At 63.6% G+C, this 19,467-nt stretch overlaps 3 protein-coding genes across 4 annotated transcripts; 2 read left to right on the top strand and 1 right to left on the bottom strand.

Annotated features, from left to right (window-relative positions):
* Nucleotides 1–1,497: 1,497 nt before the first annotated feature.
* On the top strand, nt 1,498–3,398 carry LOC136053916 (tigger transposable element-derived protein 3-like). The gene is made up of 2 exons (XM_065744887.1): nt 1,498–1,561; nt 1,668–3,398. Exons 1-2 carry the CDS (start codon nt 1,528–1,530, stop codon nt 3,356–3,358), a joined length of 1,725 nt encoding a protein of 574 aa, XP_065600959.1. The 5' UTR covers nt 1,498–1,527; the 3' UTR covers nt 3,359–3,398.
* A 1,160-nt stretch (nt 3,399–4,558) lies between these two features.
* On the top strand, nt 4,559–9,657 carry LOC136053914 (uncharacterized). The gene is made up of 4 exons (XM_065744885.1): nt 4,559–4,585; nt 6,252–6,650; nt 7,789–7,992; nt 8,479–9,657. Exons 2-4 carry the CDS (start codon nt 6,263–6,265, stop codon nt 9,492–9,494), a joined length of 1,608 nt encoding a protein of 535 aa, XP_065600957.1. The 5' UTR covers nt 4,559–4,585; nt 6,252–6,262; the 3' UTR covers nt 9,495–9,657.
* A 621-nt stretch (nt 9,658–10,278) lies between these two features.
* Nucleotides 10,279–14,891, bottom strand: LOC136053913 (zinc finger protein 282-like). 2 transcript variants are annotated; one of them, XM_065744882.1, is made up of 7 exons: nt 14,817–14,891; nt 13,201–13,602; nt 12,994–13,120; nt 12,803–12,916; nt 12,083–12,193; nt 11,861–11,992; nt 10,279–11,505 (listed from the first exon to the last, which is right to left on the bottom strand). In XM_065744882.1, the coding sequence occupies exons 1-7, from the start codon at nt 14,838–14,840 to the stop codon at nt 10,784–10,786; spliced, it is 1,632 nt and encodes a 543-aa protein (XP_065600954.1). In that variant the 5' UTR covers nt 14,841–14,891; the 3' UTR covers nt 10,279–10,783. The 2 variants fall into 2 exon arrangements, with proteins under 2 accessions (XP_065600954.1, XP_065600955.1); XM_065744883.1 differs by having other exon boundaries at nt 13,201–13,596; nt 14,817–14,880.
* Between the last annotated feature and the right edge of the window lie 4,576 nt (nt 14,892–19,467).

The raw sequence follows: 19,467 nt of genomic DNA, 5'->3' as shown, positions 1-19,467 counted from the left end.
CGCTGTAACAGCCTGAGCTGCACCAGAGAGACCGGTGTAACAGTGCAACAGCCAGAGCTGGAACAGTGTGACAGTGCAGCAGTGCAATGTTGTGACAGTGAGACATCACAACAGTGTGACAGAGCAACACTGCAACAGCCTGAGCTGCAGCAGTGACACAGTGCAACAGCACAACAGTGCAATAGCTCCCACTGCAACTGTGCAACACTGCAGCAGTGTGGCAGTGAAACAGCCTGCTCTGCAACAGTGCAACAGTGCAACAGCGCCCACTACATCTGTGCAACACTGCAACGGTGCAACGGCACAACGGCCTGCTCTTCAACAGTGCAAAAGTGCAATGGCTGTTGCTGTAACAGTGCATCCAGCAGTGCATCGTGTTGCAGCATCACATCACCATGCCCAGTGCTGCAGCAGTGCAACAGTGCAACACCCAGTGCATTCAGCACAGCAATGCTAAAGCTGTTGCACCTGATGCAACCATGCATCCAGCATTGCAACTCTGTCCCCAGTACTGCAACACTGCTCTCACTTTGCCCAGTGCAGTGCTGTGCCCACTGCACCCAGCACTGCAACAAATTGCTTCTCCTGAAGAGCAGCTGGGTGCTGGCACTGGCTGCCCAGGGTGTGTGTGGGGGGATCACTGCCCCTGGGGGTGTCCCAGAATCGAGGGGATCCGACACTTGGAGATATGGTCAATCATCATGGTGAGGGTGGGATAGGGTTGGACTTGGTGCTCTTGGAGATCTTTTCCAACATGAATGATGCTGTGATGATCAAAGCTGTCTTGCTGGGACCCTGTGATGCCACCCCGCCCTCCCACCCTCTGGCAGCTCCCTCCGGGTTTCCACTCCTGCTCCTGGAAGTGCCTCCAGGCCACCAGCAGCCATCCATGGGCGGGCACCATGGTGCTGCAGGGCTGGGGTGATTGGCACCGGGGGACTCTGCTCCTGACCCCGCTCTGAAGGCACTGCACAGCGCTCTGATGTCATCCAACACCGCCACGACGCTCCAGTGTCCTCTCACATCGCCCTGATGTCATCACGCACTGCCGCACTGCCCCCATGTCATCCCAACGCTGCTGTGGCGTTGTTCCTCACTGATGGAGTCACCACACTGCGTTCTGATGTCACCCAACGTTGCTGCGATGCAAACCCGCACCACTCCAACGTCATCGCACTGCTGCAATGAGACCTCACACCGCTGCGATGTCAGCTCACATCATCCCACGCTGCAGATGTCGCCCACGCTGCTCCAACAGCACCCCACACTGCTCTGACGTCATCCCACACCGTTTTGATGTCACCTCTGACGTCATCGCGCCTCACGGCCATCATCCCACCCCGCCCCCCAGGGCCTTCCCCGCCCCTGATTGGTCGCCCCGCAGCCAATCCGCGCGCGGCGCCCGATGGCGGCGGCCCAATGGGGTGCTAGGAGAGGAGCGGAGTGGGGCGGGGTTAAGCGCGCGCGCTCCCGGCGCTGGCAGCGGGGGCGCGCGGTGCAGTTCGCTGCGGGCGCGGCCCCGGTCCCATGAAGGAGGAGCACGAGCAGCTGGGCACCCTCGGTAAGGCCCGGGGTGGGGAGGGGGGAACCGGGGTTTAAGACCCGGAGCCCTCAGGATGAGGGCGTCTGAAAGGATTCGCCTCCATAGCGCGCTCGTGTCTCTGCAGGGCGATGGCTGCAGGAGAAGGATGGGCAGAGGGAGGAACCCAGCGCTGTGCCGGCGTGGGAGCAGCAGTGCGGCGGGCCCGGGCCCGGTGCGGGCGATGCGGGGCTGAGCCCCAGTGACTGTGCCAAGGCCCAGCTGGGGCCTGAGTGCTCCGAGTGCGGCCTCAGTGCCACACAGAGGCCCAGGGCAGGGCTGCGGCCTGCTGTGGGGCTGCGGCCTGGCATGGGGCAGCCGCTGGCGCACGGCACCGCCGGGAGCTGTCCCTCTTTGTGCAGTGCCTGCGGCCGAGGCCTGGCCCTGGAGCCGTCAGCGCCCCGCAAGGAGCGCAAGGAGCTGTCGCTGACAGAGAAGGTGCGCGTGCTGGAGATGCTGGAAGGCCCCAAGGTGTCCCAGAGCGAGCTGGCCAAGCGCTTCGGCGTGTCGCAGCCACAGATCTGCCGCATCATTAAGAACAAGGAGAGGATCCTGAGTGAGTGGCAGCGTAACGGCAACCCCGAGCGCAAGCGCAAGCGGGAGGGCAAGGAGGCGGCGGTGGAGGCCGCGCTGCTGCGCTGGGTGGAGGGCACCCGTGCAGCCGAGCTGCCTGTCAGCAGCACGCTGCTGCAGCTGAAGGCCAAGCACCTGGCCGAGGCGCTGGGCACGCCGGGTTTTGAGCCCAGTGGGAGCTGGCTGGCACGCTTCAAGCTGCGCCATAACATCGCCCTCGAGAAGCCGACGCTGCCGCAGGAGAGCGGGGCCGAGCACCAGAGCACGCTGCCCGAGCTGCTGAGCAGCTATGCGCCCTCTGAGCTGTACAGCTGTGGGGAGACTGAGGTCCAGCTGAGAGCCAATGGTGAGAGGCTGACACTGCTGCTCTGCACCAATGCTGACGGCTCGGAGAAGGCAGCGCTGTGGGCGGTGGGACGCAGTCCCCATCCCCTCTGCCTGCACGGTGTCAACCTGCAGCACATGCCCTGGAGCTACCGTGGAGGCAGCCAGGGCCGCCTGAGCGCCGCGCTGTTTGCTGAGTGGCTGCAGGACTTCAATGAGGACATGCAGCGCAAGGGGAAGAGCGTCCTGCTGCTCGTCGAGGAGCGCGAGGAGCACCCCTGCCTCGAGCTGTCCAATGTCCAGATGCTCTTCACACCTACTGCTGCCATGCTGGCACAGCCCCTGCACCGTGGCATCGTCAGGGACCTGAAGGGCCACTACCGGCGCCGGCTGCTGACCCAGATCCCAGCAGCTCATGGCTTGGAGTCACACAGCCTGCTGGATGCCCTGCACATGCTGGCACAAGCGTGGGGCGACGTGCGCCCGGGGCTCATCACCAGCTGCTTCCGTGCCGCCAGCTTTAGCCCCAGTACCAGCTCTGATGCGCTGCTCGCACCTGTGTGGCTCGGCCAGGAGCATCTGGAGAGCTTTGGGTTGATGGATGAGGGGCTGGAGCGCCTTGGGGATGCTGAGACAGCAGAGACAGAGGACTGGGACAAGGGTATGGAAGAGGGTGAGGATGCTGGGGAGCCGGTGACGGTGCAGCCATGCCCCTCGGAGGCTGAGGTGTGGGACAGCCTGGCCACGCTGCGGCGGTACCTGGAGTGCCGGGCCACCTCACCAGACCTCTTGCAGACATTCTACACGCTGCAGGACGCTGTACATGTGGTGTCGACTGGTGCTGGGCCAGCACTGCTTAGGGACAGCCATCCCAAGCAGTGAGCAGCATGGTGGCACCAATGGGTGCCCCATCTCGAGCAGAGCATCTCCAGCAGCAACCACTGCCACTGTGGAGCTGCACTGTGTATGGGGAGGGAGGGAGAGGGGTGGGGGACGATGCCACTGTGCTAGCTGTGTCACCATGCCCAGAGGGAGCTCCAGAGGTTGGCAAGGGGTGCATTAAAGCTGAGCAAGTCAGCGAAGCATAGAGCGCTGTTGATTGTTGTCATTTAGCGTCGTTGCTTCCAGCACAGCAATTAACAGAGGTGCTGCGTCCCTCCCCCCTGCACAGCCCCCATGTGTGTAGGACCCTAACGCACCCCTGGGTACCTCTGGGGGGACCTTGTCCTCAGCACCACCATCGCCTGTGACTCTATGTCACCTTGCTGGGATGAGACACAGGGACATCCCCCAATTTGTGTACGTGGTACAAGGACCAGTTAGGGCTGGGGACAAGGCTGTCCCCACAGCACCAAGGGCACCTCGTGCACCCCTGTTGCTGGAGCTTGGAGCCCCCTCCTCGCAGGGAGATTTCTGCTGGTTCCCAGGGTCGGTCCGGCACCGGGCAGAGCACCAGGACAAAGCAGGGCAGTAACCTGTTGGGTTATTGCACCCTCAAAAGCAGAGGGGGCTGTGGTGGGGGGCGGCATTGGGCGTTTTGGGCAGGGGGTGCTCGCTGAGACGCACCTAGGGTGGGACACGTGGGAGGTGCTCAGTGAGGTGCCCAGAGCAGGGGGCACATCGTGGGGGTGTGTCAAATGGGGGGGGGGGGCTGGGCAATGGGCCTGGTGGGGGGGAGGGGCCCAGGGGGTGCCCATAGGGATGCGCAGGGCGGAGAGGGTGCGCCCAGGGGGTGCCCATAGGGATGCGCAGGGCGGAGAGGGTGCGCACCCCGAGGCGGGTGTAAGCGAGCAGCGTCGACGTGCGAGGAGCACCGCCGGGGTGCGCGGGGAGGGGCACGGCACCGCGCCCCCCGCCCCGCCCCCCCGCCCCGCCCCCCTCCGGTACCGCCCCGCGCAGCGCTGCGCGGTGTCGTTCCGCGCCGCCGCCGCCAGGGGGCGCCCGAGGGCCGAGGCGCGCAGCCCCTCGCCGCGCCGCGCCGCGCCGCTCGGAGGCGGAGGAAATGAAGGCGAGTTCCGCCGAGGCGGGAGCCATTACCCGCCGCCGCCGGAGCTGAGCCCACCGAGCCCGGCTCCGCCGCTCCCCCCGCGCGCTCCCGGCCCGGCACAGGTAGGCGCCGCCGCCGCCGCCGCCCTGCCCCGCGGGGAGGGGTGGGGGAGGAGTTCGTCCCCGCGGCCGGGCCCGGCGCTCTGCCTGGAGGTGGGGGAAGGGGTGGTCGAGGGCAGGACACCGGCCCCGGCCCCTTTGTCCCCGGTGCCCGGCGGCGAGCGCGAACAAAAGGCGCCCGGAGGAGGGCAGAGCTCCCGGCGCGGCGGCTGTGCCCCGCGGGCCCCTCTGGCGGTGCCCACCCCCGGCGGAGGGGGTGAGGCCTCGGCCGGGCCCTGCGGTGCGGCCCCGAGCTGCCCGCGCCGCCCGAGGCCTTCCGCCGTGCCCCGCCGGGCTCACGCCGCGCTGCCGCACCGCGGCCGGGCCGGGAGGATGCTCCGTGGCCGAGGCCTTCGCTGAGGCCACGCCGCGGTCCTGGAGCTCTTCTCCCCGGGCCGCGGGGCCGCGAGCTGCGCCGTGGCCGAGGTGTTGGCCCTGGTTCCCCGGTGCTCTCCATCGCCGCGGCCGCAGCGTTGGCCGTGGTTTGCTCCGTTGGCCGAGGCCTTCGCTGTGGCCCTTCCTGAGAGCCTGAGGTGCTCACCGTCTCGGCAGAGGACTTTGCCATGGCTGTGCTCCTTACCCCAGGGCTGTCACCTCGGTGCTTACTGCGCCCGTGGCCTTTGCAGGTATCTTTGCTGTGGCCGTAAGGTGCTTGCCGTGAGTCGAGGGCTTTGCCGTGGCTACCAGGCTCTCCTGTTGGAGCTGAGGTCTTCACCACAGCCCTGAGCTCCTCACCAAGAACCTGAAGCACTGCTGTGGCTGAACCCAGCAGGTGGCCAACTTGTCTGCTCGCTCTCCCCTTCCCAATGGGATGAGGGGAAAGACTCGAAATGATTGAGCTTTAAGGTTCTCTCCATGGCCAAGATCCCCGCCAAGGTCTTTGCCAGGCCTTGAGGTGCTCGACGTGGTCAGAGCCTTCACCATGGCTCAGGTCTTCGCTGTGGCCCTGAAGCCTTGCTGCTTTTTCCACAGCTGTGGCCATCACTGAGGTCCTGGCTGCGGACCTGAGGTGCTGCTGTGGCTCAGAAGCAGTTGCTGTGGTGCTGAAGTTGTCGCTGGGGCTCTTCCGAAGCCACGTCCCGGCACGCTTGAGTGTGCAACTAGAGCTGCTCCCCATGGCCCTGAGCTGCACCTCACTGCCCTCAGTGTGGCACTGAGGCCTCCCCACGGCCTCGAGGAGCTCCCTGTGGTGCTTGCCATGGGACCACAGCCCACGTCACGGTCCCAAGGCACACGCTGTGACCATGACCCTCTCCATGCCCCCACCCGTAGATAGCTGGGGGCCCCAGGTACCCCTAGTTGGAGAGGGCTGGGTTTCCCCGCCATCTCCCTGCCATAGGGGCCCTGTGGGGCGATGCGCTGCCACCACCCACCGCTGCCCTTTCCTTTTCTCCCCTCCCAGGTGCCGGGGCGAGGGGATGAGGTGCCCCCCTGCCGCGTGGTGTGCCGAAGCGGCTCTTTAGATCCTCCCCGGCCCAAGCCTCCCCTGCCATGGATGCCTCAGGGGCCGTTGCTTCGGCTCCCTCCTCCGCGGCTCCCTCGGGCTCCCGCAGCCCCATGTTTCCCCCAGGAGCTGACAGAGAGGAGTGGGGACCGAGGTTCAATTGTGCCCCTTCCACCTCTGCCGCAGCCTCGCAGGCGATGCCAGCATCTGGCCGGAAGAGGAAGGCCAACTTCTCCAATGACGAGACCGAGACGTTGGTCTGGAATGTGGTCCGGCATTTCAGCGCCCTGTATGGGTCTGAAGCCCTGCGGGCTCACCCCGTGCGGAGGAAGCAGCTCTGGACCCAGATCCAAAGCCGCGTCAACTTCCTGGGCTACACCGAGCGCTCCATCGACGACCTCAAGCACAAGTGGCGCGACCTGCGCTTGGACGTCAAGAAGAAGATCACCTCCAAGAAGCACCTGCCCATGAACCGCGCCGGCGGGCCGCTCCACAAGCCGCGCCTCACGCCCCTGGAGAAGATGGTGGCTTCCACCTTCTTGCAGGCCAGTCACGACTCGGAGCCCGAAATCATCCTGGACCCAGGTCAGTCGTGGTGTTTCTCTGGGGTTAGGAGAGCTGGAGCTGCGGAGTCCTGTGCTGCAGCTCTGCCTGTGCACTCAGATGATGTCCACCCTGGTAATATCACCGGTGCCCCCAGCTCCGGGCTCTGCCGGGTGGGTCGGATCGTGGAAGGAGACTTGTGGGTTTTGCTCTTGTATGTGGTTTGTGTCGGGATTGCAGCGCGCTGCGGGGCTGCAGTCCCATAATGTCTGAGTAGCAAAGCACCAGGTTTGGAAACTGTGCTGGAATTAAAAAACCACTGTGGAAATGTCCTGGGATTGGTGTGAGAGCATGGCACTTTGTGCGTGGGTCCTTTCTGTTGCTGAGCGCAGTACGCTGCCTGGTGTCGCTGGATACCATCTGAAGGCAGCAGGCAGAAGATGGGATGGGATTTTATTCCCCCATTCCTTTCAGTGTCAGTGTCCCTCACTGTTAGCCCAAGTCAGAGAGCAGCTGCTGCGTTATCGTGGTGTCGTGTGGCTGGGGGGTCCCTGGGCTCCCCATGCCTTCTCGATGGGGCTGTGCCCTCTGCTGTCTGCAGAATTCACCTGTGTCACGGCCTCGTGCAGGTTCTGCTGCTGGGTAACACTTATTTCCCTCAGATAACCGAGGAGATGCTTGTGGGGAAGATGCTGTGGTTAAGTACCCAGTGCTGTGGGCTGGGCCACCATTGTTTGTTGTCACTGGCCAGGAGGCAAGCATCCCCTCTGCCATTTTGTTTTCACCAAGGGGACGTGTCTGGCTTCTTTGTACCCCAAAGTTCACCAGCAGCCATTCCCGCTCCTTCCTCTCCTCTCAGTCAGATTTCACTGGGGATGTGTGGGCAGCGTGGCTCTCGCTTCTGTTCTGAAGCAGGCTCGGGCTGCCTCTGAACCAGAACCCCTTCTTCATGCAGTGCAGAAAAGCTTTGGGCTCGAGGAAGAGGACCCGGGGGGGGAATTCATAGGGTGCCATCCCAGTCCTGGGGGCAGGCGATGGATGGCAAGCTCTCACACAGGTTGACCCTGCAGGAGGCACATCAGTGTTAGCAGGCCACCCTCCTGCCCTCAGTGCTGTGCCGCGTGAGCTGGCGGTGCCGTTGTCACTGTGACTGAGGCTGGATTCTCTCTCTGTCCCACAGATCTCTTCTTCCCTGGTGCATCCAAGCAGTCCTTCATGCACCTGCAGCCCGGCGTGAGCCACCCCAGCATCTACATCGACACCAACGGGCAGCCCTCGTCCCTGCCCGACGTGGAGGGCTCTGCCGCGCCCCGGCTGGCGGTGCAGAGCCCCGACCCCTCGGTCATCTGCGAGTACAGCCGAGGGGAAGGGCAGAGCAGCTCAGGTAAGGCTGCGCCGGGGCTTCGTGGGGTGGGGGTGGGGGGCAGTGGTGGGAGCTTGGGGACCTGGTTGAGGTGGGGGACGTTCTGCACAGGGAGTGTGGTTCTGGCCTGGTAGAGCCCAGCTCTGAGCCACCCCCGTGGGTGCTGCCTCCAGATCCACGCGGCCTGGGGGGCTGTGGGTTTGAGAGCCCAGGCTGCTGTTTGGTGGCAGGAGTCACAGAATCTTTTAGGCTGGAAAAGACCTTCAAGATTCAATCCAACCATCGCAGTTCTCAACAAAACAACTTTCTCTGCTCTGGGAGCAGTGTCTGTATGGTGAATCCAAGGCTGTGGCTTTCCTTGCAGCGCTGGGCCTTGCAAAACCGGGGCGTGGGGTGGGGGTAGGCACGTTGAGAGACAGACAGACAGCGTCAGGAAGGGGTGGGGGGCACAGCTGAACCCACGTGGCAGCAATGTGTGCTCACAGGAGGGCTTCTGTTCTCTTCCAGCCGAGTCAGGACCGGAGCTGCGGACTCCGGACATGACAGCCATATCCCCATCCCTGCGCAACGAATCCCTCGTCTCCTACGCATCCATGTCGGAGGAGGAGGAACGGGAAGGCCGGGAGGTGGAAAGGGGCCACGGTGGGACCATGGGGCTGCAGCCCGGACCCGAGGCCCCGATGTCAGCAGAGGAGGACATGAAACTGTCCCGCCAGGCCATGCTGATCCGCCGCTGCAGCTCCCAGGGCTCCGTCACCTCCCTGCCCGAGGACCCTCTCAACCCCACGGACGCTCACTCGGACTGGGGCAACGACGGGGTGTCCGAGCTGCCCCCCCTGGGCCGCGCTCTCGACTCCTCGCACCCCGAGGAGCAGGCGGGGGGCTCGGGCCCGGAGGTGGGCGCTTTGCCCAGGGTACTGATGGGGCCCACCTGGGAGAAGCCCCCAGAGGAGGAGCCCTCGGCGCGTTCCCCGCTGCACGGCGGTGCCCTGACCGAGGAGTCGCTCCCCTCCTCCGCCTCTCCCCCAGGGGACGCCCCTTCTGCCCCCGGCCCAGCCCGCTCCCGCCTGCGCGAGGAGCGCCGGGACAGCTGGAGGACTAACATCCATCACCTGCTGGACCTGGAGGAGCAGTGGGACCAGCTGTACCACCAGGAGCTGGCCATGTGGCAGGAGGAGCGAGCCACGCAGCGCGAGGAGCGGGCCCGCGACCGCGAGCTCCAGTTCCGCCTGCTGGGCGTCCTCACGGACATCCGCGACGAGCTGCGCTACCTGCGCCAGGAGCGGGCCAGCGCCCGCCAGAGCCAGGTGCCACCTCCCGAGCCCCGGCCGGAGCCCGGCCCGCTCCTCGAGCAGCCCAAAGCCGAGCCCGGCTTCCCCGAGCCGCAGGTGGGCAACGCCAGCTGGGCGGAGACCGCCGTGCCCAGCCGCAGCCCCTTCGGCAACCGGGGCCGTGGCCGGCGTAGGGGCCGACCGCGCGGCTCGGCCTCCAGACACAGACGGCTGTTCCTTGCCAACAGCTAGGGCAGGGGGGGGTGTCCCACGAAGGACGTGGTGTGCGTACAGCCCTCCCCGGAGCCACGGGTGCGTGTCACTCGTGGGGGCCGGCAGTGAGGCCGGTGCCCGCCGTGCCGGCACAGAGGTACGGGGACGTGGGCAGCCAGCACCGTGCATGCCCACCTGCCCGCCGCGCTCAGCACGCGTGTGCCAGCCCGGGCTGGGCGGCAGCGACGCACGCGAGCGTGCAAAGGTGTGCGCGGTGCCCGCGGGGCGTGCGTGCGACGGCGCATAGCGGAGTAGGATTACTACCTTGGGGGGGGGGGGGGAGGGAGGGGGGAAGTGTTAGGAACACTTTTAGTCGCTGGTGGGCGAGCATTTTATGCAAATCATTTAATGACCTAATTTGCATATAACCATGAACTTCTGTTTAAAAAAAAAAAAAAGGCAAAAAAAAAAAAAAAGGGAGAAGCCATCACTGCATGTGTCGATTCAGTGCTGAGGCTGCAGCTGTGCCCCCCCTGCCTCCCCCCCACACCCAGCTCTGTGGGCTCTGCCCCCCCACCCGTGCATGGCCCACGTTGGAGTGACAGTGCAGCACGCCGTCCCCACGGGGCTGAGCACATCACCGTGTGTGGGTGATGGAGCTGCAGCCCTTGCTGGACAGCACGGGTCCCTTTGGGGGGGGGCACTTTGGAGTGAGGTGGGCACGGGGTGGGTTTTATTCCTGGTACCCGTTTGGTTGGGGTGGGCTTCGCACAGAGCCCTGCTCCCAGGGCTGAGAGTGCAGTGAGGAAAATGAACGCTGCAGAGTGCTGAGGAGTGCCACGAATGGCTTCACAGGGTGGGGATCCCTGCGGGTCCCACTCCCCGCGCTGAGCCCTGCAGGGCTGCCCTGCTTCCACCCCCTGCTCTGCCTTCGGGGGGGGGAGTGACACTGTCACTCTCCTGAGGTGGCTCTGAGTGGGGTCAGGGCGAAGGCGCAGCAGCCCAGCACGACTTTATTCCGCATTGCATTGTCCATACAAAACGACACCCCAAGCACTGTACAGAGCGGGACGGCACGGGGAGTAAAAATAAGCAGCAGGGGGGAGGGGGGCAGAGCAGCAGGCGGGGACGGGGACACGGCCGGGGGAGGCAGCTCCCATCCGTCGTTCCCCGGATTGTCGGGGTTGGGGTGAGCACGGGGCTGGCGAGCGTCTGTCCTCGGCGGGGCCGGCTGCCCGCATTTGGTACAAAGCTCCGTGGCCAACACTCACCCCCGGTGCGGGGGGGTGGGGGGGGGCCCTCAGTCCGCAGCCGTGAGCCGTCCGTCCCTAATCCCCGGGAGGCAACCCGGGGGGCTGTGGGGGCGGCGGGGGTCCGGCTTCGGCCCCGTGCACGCGTTGGTGGTCCTTGAGGGACTCCTTGTAGCGGAAGCTGCGGCCGCAGGCCGGGCACTGGTAGGGCCGCTCGCCCGTGTGGATGCGCTGGTGCTTGAGCAGGTTCTGCTTGCGGATGAAGCTCTTCCCGCAGGCGGCGCAGACGAAGGGCCGCTCTCCCGTGTGCAGCCGCTGGTGGTTCTGCAGGTGCTCCTTGCGGCTGTAGCACTTGCCGCACTCGGTGCACTTGTAGGGCCGCTCGCCGCGGTGGATCATCTGGTGCCGCACCAGCCCCGAGTGGCAGTTGAAGCTCTTGCCGCACTCGGCGCAGGGGTAGGGCCGCTCGGCCGCGTGGCTGCGCTGGTGGATGCGGAGGCTTTTCTTCCCGCTGAAGCTCTTCCCGCACTCGGCGCAGCCGTGAGGACGCTCCTCTGATGCCGGCACTGGGACCCCCCCCGGCTCGGCCGCCGGCCCCGGTTCGGCGCTCAGCGCTTTGCTCAGTCTGTGCTGTGCTGCCACGCTGCCCCCCGCCGCCACCGGCACCGCCTGTCCCTCCGGGGTCCCGAAGCTCGGGGTTGGGAAGAGCAGCTCGCCCGAGGCGCCCGGCAGCACCTCCTCGGGGGGATCAGCGCGGGGACAACGCTGCTCCTCCATCTTCACCAGCAGCCCCTCGCCGGCTGCGGGGGGAAAGCTTTGGTCAGGAGCTGATGAGATCGGGGCCACGGGGACAACGTGGTCCCCGGTGCACCCTTAGCACAGAGCGGCCCTAAAACCCTCTCCTGCTTCAGCCAGGGCACCGCACTGCAGCGCACGGGCACGGCCATCCTCACTGCCGCCACGCTGCCCATCGGGGCGCCCCATTCAGCTCTCCCCAGTGCCACCCCCCAGGCCATATCTGCACAGAGCACAGCACCGCAGGGGCACGGCCTCATTACCACCATGACACCCACTGGGGCACCCCATGGGGCTCTCCCCACGGCCAACCCCAGCACACACGGGCACAGTCCGCAGTGGTTGTAGGGCACTGCTCACCGGGGCCAAGACCAGGGCCAGGGCCGGGCAGGATTTCCCTCTCTGGCAGCTCCCAGGGTTCCCTGACGCACGGCTCCTCCTCCTGCTTGATCCACGACAAGAAGTCGTGAGCCGTGATCAGGGCGTCCGCGCCTGCGGGGAAGGACAGGGATGGGGACGTGGGGCTGCGGGGAAGCGATCGCACCGAGGGGTGGCAGATGCTGTAGGATATGGACACCTCACCTGCACAGGGGTCGGTGGGCATCCCCCGCTCCTCCCCGAACTGCTGCTCCCCAACAAACGCCACCTCCTGCTTGATCCGGGACAGGATGTCGGAGGTGGAGATCAGCGGCTCTGTGCACAAGGACAGACTTGGCTGGCGCAGGGCTGCGGCCACCCAGCACGGCCCCACTCACTGCCTCGGGGTGTCCCTGTCCCACAGCAGCGACGGGACCGGGCTCAGCTCCCTGGGGGAGCTGTGGGGATGGGTGACCATGGGACATCCCATAGGGTTGGGTGAACACAGGATATCCTGTGGGTCGGGTGGCCATGAGGTATCCCATGGGGATGGGTGAACATGGAGCATCCCAAGAGGACAGAGGACCATGGGATGAGCCATAGGGTTGGGTGACCACCAGACATCCATCCCATGGGGACAGGTGATCACAACACATTCCACGATGACTGGTGACCATGGGAAATCCCACGGGGACAGGTGACTGCTGGATGGAGTTGGATGACCCGTGGATGGCTGATGGTGTGGGGTGACGATGACAGGCCAGCCCGCAGGGACATGTGACCATGGGATATGTCAAAGCGAGGGGTGACCATGGGATGTCCAGTGGGGATGGGTGACTATACACAGCCCGTGGGACCAGACGGCCGCAGTGCAGCCTGTAGGGATGGGACACTGTGGACGTGCACCCTAAAGGCAGCGGGGCTGGGGCTGAGCTGGTGCCTCACCTGCACAGGCATCCGGTGGCATCTCACGCTGCTCCAGGTCCTGCTGTTCGGGGACGCAGGGCACGTCCCCACGCTCCAGCCGGGGCTGTGTGTCACTCCTGGACAGTGCTGCATCTGCTCGGGGGAACACAACATGTGTTAGAGGGGGACACGTGGGACCACCCTGATATGGGGCCAATGGGGCCGTGTACCCAGGGAGATGAGCGACTCGTAGTTCTCCTTCACCAGGTTGTTGTACAGCTCCTTCTGCCACTCCTCCAAATTCTTCCACTCCTCCGCCGAGAAGTAGACGGCGATGTCCACGAACGTCACCGGCACCTGCGGGGACAAAGCCCCGGCACTCAGCACAGCCATCCCCAATGGGCACCGGGACCCACCCGGCCCCACACGCCCCCCACCTTGGGCACCTCCCCGCGCGGGCCGGGGGGCAGACGCAGCACCCAGAAGTTCCTGTTCTTCAGCAGGTTCTCCACGTGCTCCAGCCGCCGCTGCAGCAGCCCGTACTCCTGGATGAGGGTGCCCAGCACGGCCCATTTGCTCTCCAGCTGGTTGCCAAACTCCATGGCTGTTTTCTCACAGTCCAGGAGCTTCTTCTCGGCCGTCCCCGAGCGGCCCTCCAGGCTGAGCAGCCGGGTGGCCAGCAGGTCGATCTTCCTCTCCATCGCCTGCACCGTGGCCACCACCGTCCACAGCGACGCCTCGGCCGAGTGCAGCTGTGCCTCCCTCACGTGCGCCCGCTCGGGGAGCAGCGGTGGCTGCAGTGGCATCAGGTGGGGGGGCTCCACGTTCCACTCCTGCACCTGCGTGGGGAGGCACGGGCTGGGGGGTGGGCACAGCCCACCTTGTGACCCCGCGTTGTCTCGACCCCCGGGGGAGGGCTGCAGCACGAACTGCAGAGCCGCAGAATCACAGAGGGTGGAGGAGGATCGGCTCATCTGCCCCCCCCCTCAATCCCCACTGCACCCACTCCTATAACCACCGCGTCGTTGTGGTTGGGTGAGACCTTCACCACCACCGAGTCCCACTGGGACCCACCCCTCTGAGAATTACAGAATGACAGCACCACGAAGGATGGAAAAAAACCTCTGTGATCCAACCCAGCCATCGCCACCACCACAGCTGACAGAGTATGGGACCACAAAGGATGGAAAAGAGCTCTGGGATCCAGCCCAGCCGCCCCACCATCAACACAACCACACAGGTTGGAAAAGACCTCCGAGATCACCCCCTCCCCACCGTGCCCACTGAGGATGGAGGAAGACATCTCTGATGACCAACCCATCACCCCATGGCATTCGTGCCGACTCTTAGAGCCATAAAGGTGGGAAAAGACCTCCAGGAGCACCCGGTCTGACCCCTCCCTGCCACAGGGTGCCCGCGTACCACACGTGCACATCCCCACGGTGCCCCCACGTGCCACCGACCTGTGATCCATCCAACAAGTCCCTCCAAGCATCACCCCATCACCCATCGCTCCATCACTGCACTGACCCACACCACACAGCAGTTGGAAGAGACCCCCGGGGTCACCACCTCCACCCACCACCCCATTCCCACACCCCATCGCTGTCCCCCACAGTCGTGGGCCACGAGGTCCCCCCATGTGCTGGCGGCAATGGAGGAGGACCCCCTCCACTTGTTGGTTTTTTTTTTTGGGGGGGAAGGGAGTACTTCTGGGTCATCTCACGCGGGATCCCCTCCGGGGTGGACACGGGGACGGCGCGGAGCAGCGGGACATCGCGGGGCCAACGGAGCATCGCGGGGGGGAAAGGGGACAACGCGGGGTGGGGGGGGGAGCGACGACACATCCCGAAGGGGACATCCGGGGGCACACGGGGCCGAGCGGGGGGTACCGGGGACGAGAGGAGCGGGGCCGCGGGGGCCGCATCGGGGCCCTCCGGGAGCGCCGGGCGGGGCGGCTCCGCCTCCGGGCAGTGTGCGGGGCCGAGAGGCGGAGGGGGGACCGGGGGGGGGGGGGGGGGGGGGGGTTTGAGCCGGACCGGGCCGCGCTTACCTGTGCGGGAGCCCACTCGGCCATGGCCCCGCGGAGCTGCGCCGGGCCCCGCAGGCCGGGACCGGGAGCGGGCCGCGGCGGGGAGAGAGCGCTGCCGAGCGGGGCCGCGGGGCCGCCCAACGCCGCGCACGGAGCGGGGCCGCTGCGGGGAGCGCCGCCGGGAGCGCCGCGGGGAGGAGCGCGTTGCGGGCCGGGCCCCGCCGCCCCGCCGAGCAGCCGGGGGCAGCCGGGGAACTGCATCCGCTCCCGGGGCCGAGCGGGCGGGGAGCGGCGCGAGAGCGGAGCACTGCCGCCTACCGGCCCGGCACCGACACCGGGCGGCACCGGCACCGCGGCGGAGCCGGGGGGAGGCGGCACACGCGCGGCCGGGAGAGGGGGCAGCGTGGACGAATGGGGGGGAGTGGAGGGGGGTCGGGGTACCCAGCGCGGCCCCGCTTTCCACTGGGAATGCGTCACGCGAATGGAATGACGGCCGCCATCGCCCCACGTGCAGCGCGCCCGCCCCGCGGGTGCTGAGCATCACCTGCGGCCAACGCTCCTCCTGAACCGCCGGGCTCTGCCCGCCCTACAGCTCACGGAGGGGACTCTCGGCAGCCAGAGCCGCGGCGATCCCAGCCCTGAACCGAGGGCACCTCGGGGTCCCCCCGTGCTCAGAGCAGAGCGCCCATCCCCACGGACGGGGTCCGGTCCCGCTGCCCACCCAGCCGACCCCGAAATGGGCGGAAGGGCTCAGGGAGGAGAGCAGGCATCCCCGCGTCCATCGCGCTGCTCGTCGCATCGCAGCAGCTCCGCGGGTCGCTCGGGCACGACCTCCTCTCCTCATACCGACTGCTGATGTTCCTCGGGTGCCTGGAAACGTCGGGTTGGGCGTTAGGAAACGTTCCGGAGGGATTTTAGGAGGAATTTGTTCTTTAAAGAGCGGCTGGACGCTGGCACACGGAGGTGTCACCGCCCGGGAGCTGCTCGTGGAAGTGGGGATGTGACATGGGGCCGCGCTCGGCGGACTTGAAGTAAACTTCCTTAAACGCAGCTCCAGAGAGAAGGGCAGAAATAGATTACCGTACGTTTCCAAACTCGCCGTCCGCAGCGGGAGGAGGGACTCCGCACCGAGGACAGCGGCTTCATTCACGGGCTCGGCGCAAAACTCCGCTCTGAACCGCAGCACCGCTTCCCCCTCCCCGCACTCGGCCCCCGGCTCCCCCTCTGCTGCCCCCCTCCCTCTCCGAGGCCACTGCTTTCCTTTCGGCCCCCGTGGGAAGCCCCACCCGTGCCCACAGAACCACCTGAGGTGACAAAGCCTCTCGTGGCCATCTGGTCCCCCTCCCCACAGTGACAGCCCCACAATGTCGGGTGCTCTGAGCCCACCCCCGAGCGTGGCTGTGTCCCGGGATGGGGCACCACCGTTTCTCTTACACGAAGGCCGTCCAGCATCTCAGAAACAAAGGCACACCCCACGCTGCTGGCTAGGAGCAGAACACTCCTTTAATAATGCTTTGGGCACAGCCACCAATGCAACCCAGCTCCTCCGACCACCACCAGCACCAGTCAGCCTCTCACTGCCTCCCAGAGCACCCCCCCCCCCCCCCAGGAGCCCACGGTGTGAGTTCACAGGTGGTTGGTGAGCCTGTGTTTCTCTGTGAAGCTTCCTGCTCATTGTTTGCTCTCCCGTGTGAGTCTCTGGAGCCCAACCAGGTCTGCGTGGGGACCAAAGCTCCCACCACAGTCCGTGCACTGGGATGACAACACCTGCTTCCTCTCGCTGTGAGTCCGTTTCAGAAGCTGCCTTCCCACTGTGAAACTCTTCCTACACTCTGTACTCACACAGTCCTCCTCCTGGTGGGGTTTGTTGGTAGGAAAGGAGCTCCCTCCTTCCCCAGAGAGCTGTGAGCTCTCCTTGCTGCCACCACATGGAGCCTGCGGGGACCCACGGGTGTCACCCCCTCACTGCAAACCCCTCGGGGTCCTCCTGGAGATGGCACACACAGCTCTGTGCTCTCTGCAGTCCCGGCCTCGCTCTGCAGCTCGGATTGGAGCACAGGAACACATCAGCCTGGAACAATGAGATCCCAAACCTCTGCTTTCACCCCATACACATCTCCAAAGAGCCAACGTTCCCAATGCATGGTGAGTACACCTGTACAACCAGCACGAGGAGTGGACAAGAGAGCAGGGAACCACCAGAATCCCTCTCTCCCTCATCCTACAAGCCCACAAAGCTTAAGTCCCCTTTCCTTTTTTAATCTGCAGTTTAATTTAGGACGGGCTGATGGCACACCTGGGCCAAGACCTCTCCAAAATCCCTCCAATTCACGATGGCAGTGCTGCTCTCCTCCCGATGTAACACGGCAGTCTGCACAGGGAACACAACACAGAACTTAGGGTTGTTGCTTTCACCTGACTCACTCTCTCCACCACAAAGATAGTGCCCAGCCCACCTGAATTCACTGAGCTGCCCAATGCACCTCTCCCTTCCCCTCTGCAGATGGGTCCAATGAGGAGGAAGCTGCACTGCCACAGCTGCTCTAACACCTAAGGGGAGGGCTAGGAAGCAGGGGGAGCAGAATTTCTCTTCCAAAGTTTAAAACATTCCAGAAATCAGATCAGAAACTCAAGTGCTCACAAGAGGAAGGTCTCCAAGTGACAGAGCCACGCGGGTGTAACGCAGCTGCTCCTCACGGCCTTGCTGACACACACTTGTTTTTCTCCAGCTAATTCCTTCCCAGGCAGTGCACGGCACGGACCCTTTTTTTAGCAATCAGAGTTGTGCAAAAGAAAAGAAAAATAAGAGGCTGTCATCTGCAGATTCCAGCTCTGTCCATAAAATATGAGGAGAAGAACAAAACGTGGAATGACGTCATCTCATTATTTGGTGGCTTTTCAAATCTGAGAGTCTGGAAATAGCAACAGAATGAGGTTAAGCTAAATCAGCATTTCCCAAACAGAACCGAAGTGTCACAAAGCAGAGTAAGCACGTACCAGGGCTCCTCGGGTCTGCAGCGATCCCACTCCTCCAGTCTGCAGACAAGAGCAGCTCGTGCTCTTCTGTGAATCCAAGGAATCACCCGAAAGCTGAGGAAGCACAGGGACTCTCATCTGTGCATTTCTATGCCCAGAGGTTGTGGATGCCCCATCCCTGCAGGCACTCAAGGCTGGCTGTGGCTCTGGGCAGCCTACTCCAGTGGTTGGTGACCCAGTCCAGGGCAGGGGATTGGAACGAGATGATCTTTGAGGTCCTGTTCAACCCAGGCCATCCTGTGATTCTATGATCTTCAGATTTAAAAAGCAGTGGTTCAAGTTTCATCAGGCACTTAACACTAACCAGGGAGATTTCTTCATTTCCTGGGGAGTTATTGGTGTTATTTAACCATTCTGCACCAAATACAGTTCAATACTCTGCTGAATCACAAAAACAATACACACTGGGATCTGGGGATGATGAAGGAACTCAAGACTCAACTATGATTAACAAGTCCACAGATGCACAGTACCATCTGTCATCCCAGCTTCTCAGCTCCTGTGTTTAAACGCTTCCTGTGCTTTAAGGTTTGAACCTTCCTCTCCTTTGCTCCTCATCTGACATCTCCTCATCTTTGGATGCCCCAAGCCCTCTGCCAGGGCAGACACTGTCACTCCCCCTCTTATTCCATCCATGCAGTGCATGGGTTGAGCATCTCACACCAAGAGAGTGTGGGGTGGACAACACAAATGGAGGCATTAAAAAACTCACAGTCCTACAGCATTTATAGACTGCAGAGACCTCCTCTCATAAACATTCAGAAGTAAGATTAATCCACAGCAAGATTCCAAGGGTTTGAGGAGTGAGTGGAAGCCAGAGCCAGGCCAGAAACAGCACAGATCCCTCGGCCTTCAGAAATAAAGGGAAAATTAACCTCCACCCAAAGCGCTTACAGATCCGTAATCCTCCTTCACCTCCTCCTTCATCATCTCCTCCTCACACAGTTCTTTCTTCCACTCTTCCAGGCTCTTCCCCTCGTGTGCTGCCACGTTCCCAAACGTCCCAGGGACCTAAACCAGAAAGTGTTTGATGCTCAGTGCCAGTGCTGTGCTGCACACCCTCAAAAGCCCTCTTTGTTCAGTGTCAGCACAGCCCAGCACACAGCCTACAGAACTCACAGACAAATCCCCTCGTGTCATTTCCACACGGAGCACAAAGATAACGTGGCTCAATGGCTTTCTAAAGCAATCAAGTCAAAAATTAGTCTTAAAAAAAAACAACCAAACCCTGCGGTAAATGAATTAGAGACCTGAGTTTCTGAATGAATAAAGTAATCAAAAGCCAAAAGACTTCGGAATGTTTTTTAAACACATCCTGAGGCGCTGCTGCAGCCCGTCAGATCCGGCTCCAAGAGTTCTTCCCTGCTAATGAGACTCAGAAGGTGATGCAAACAAAGAATAAAGCCCTACGAACACTGATAGGCAATCGTCGCGCTCTGTGTACAAACAGACTGAAGGCAAAGCACTACAACGTGTTCTCGTGCTGCCATTCACTCATTTTGTCTTATGTGGATGTTCCTGAGGTGAGCAGGGCTGAACGCAGCCCCCACTGCTGCAGTCTGAACCCGAACACAGCGAGAAGAGGTTCTCACTGCGCCTTCAAAGCCACCACATCAACGTTTGCAGCCGGAATCTG

Source organism: Cyrtonyx montezumae, unplaced genomic scaffold (assembly GCF_038088225.1).
Source record: "Cyrtonyx montezumae isolate F1298 unplaced genomic scaffold, pur_monq_1.0 scaffold_32, whole genome shotgun sequence".
NCBI classification, from domain to species: Eukaryota; Metazoa; Chordata; class Aves; order Galliformes; family Odontophoridae; genus Cyrtonyx; species Cyrtonyx montezumae.
Note: the sequence above shows the minus strand (reverse complement) of the source record. Positions and strands in the feature narration are given on the sequence as shown.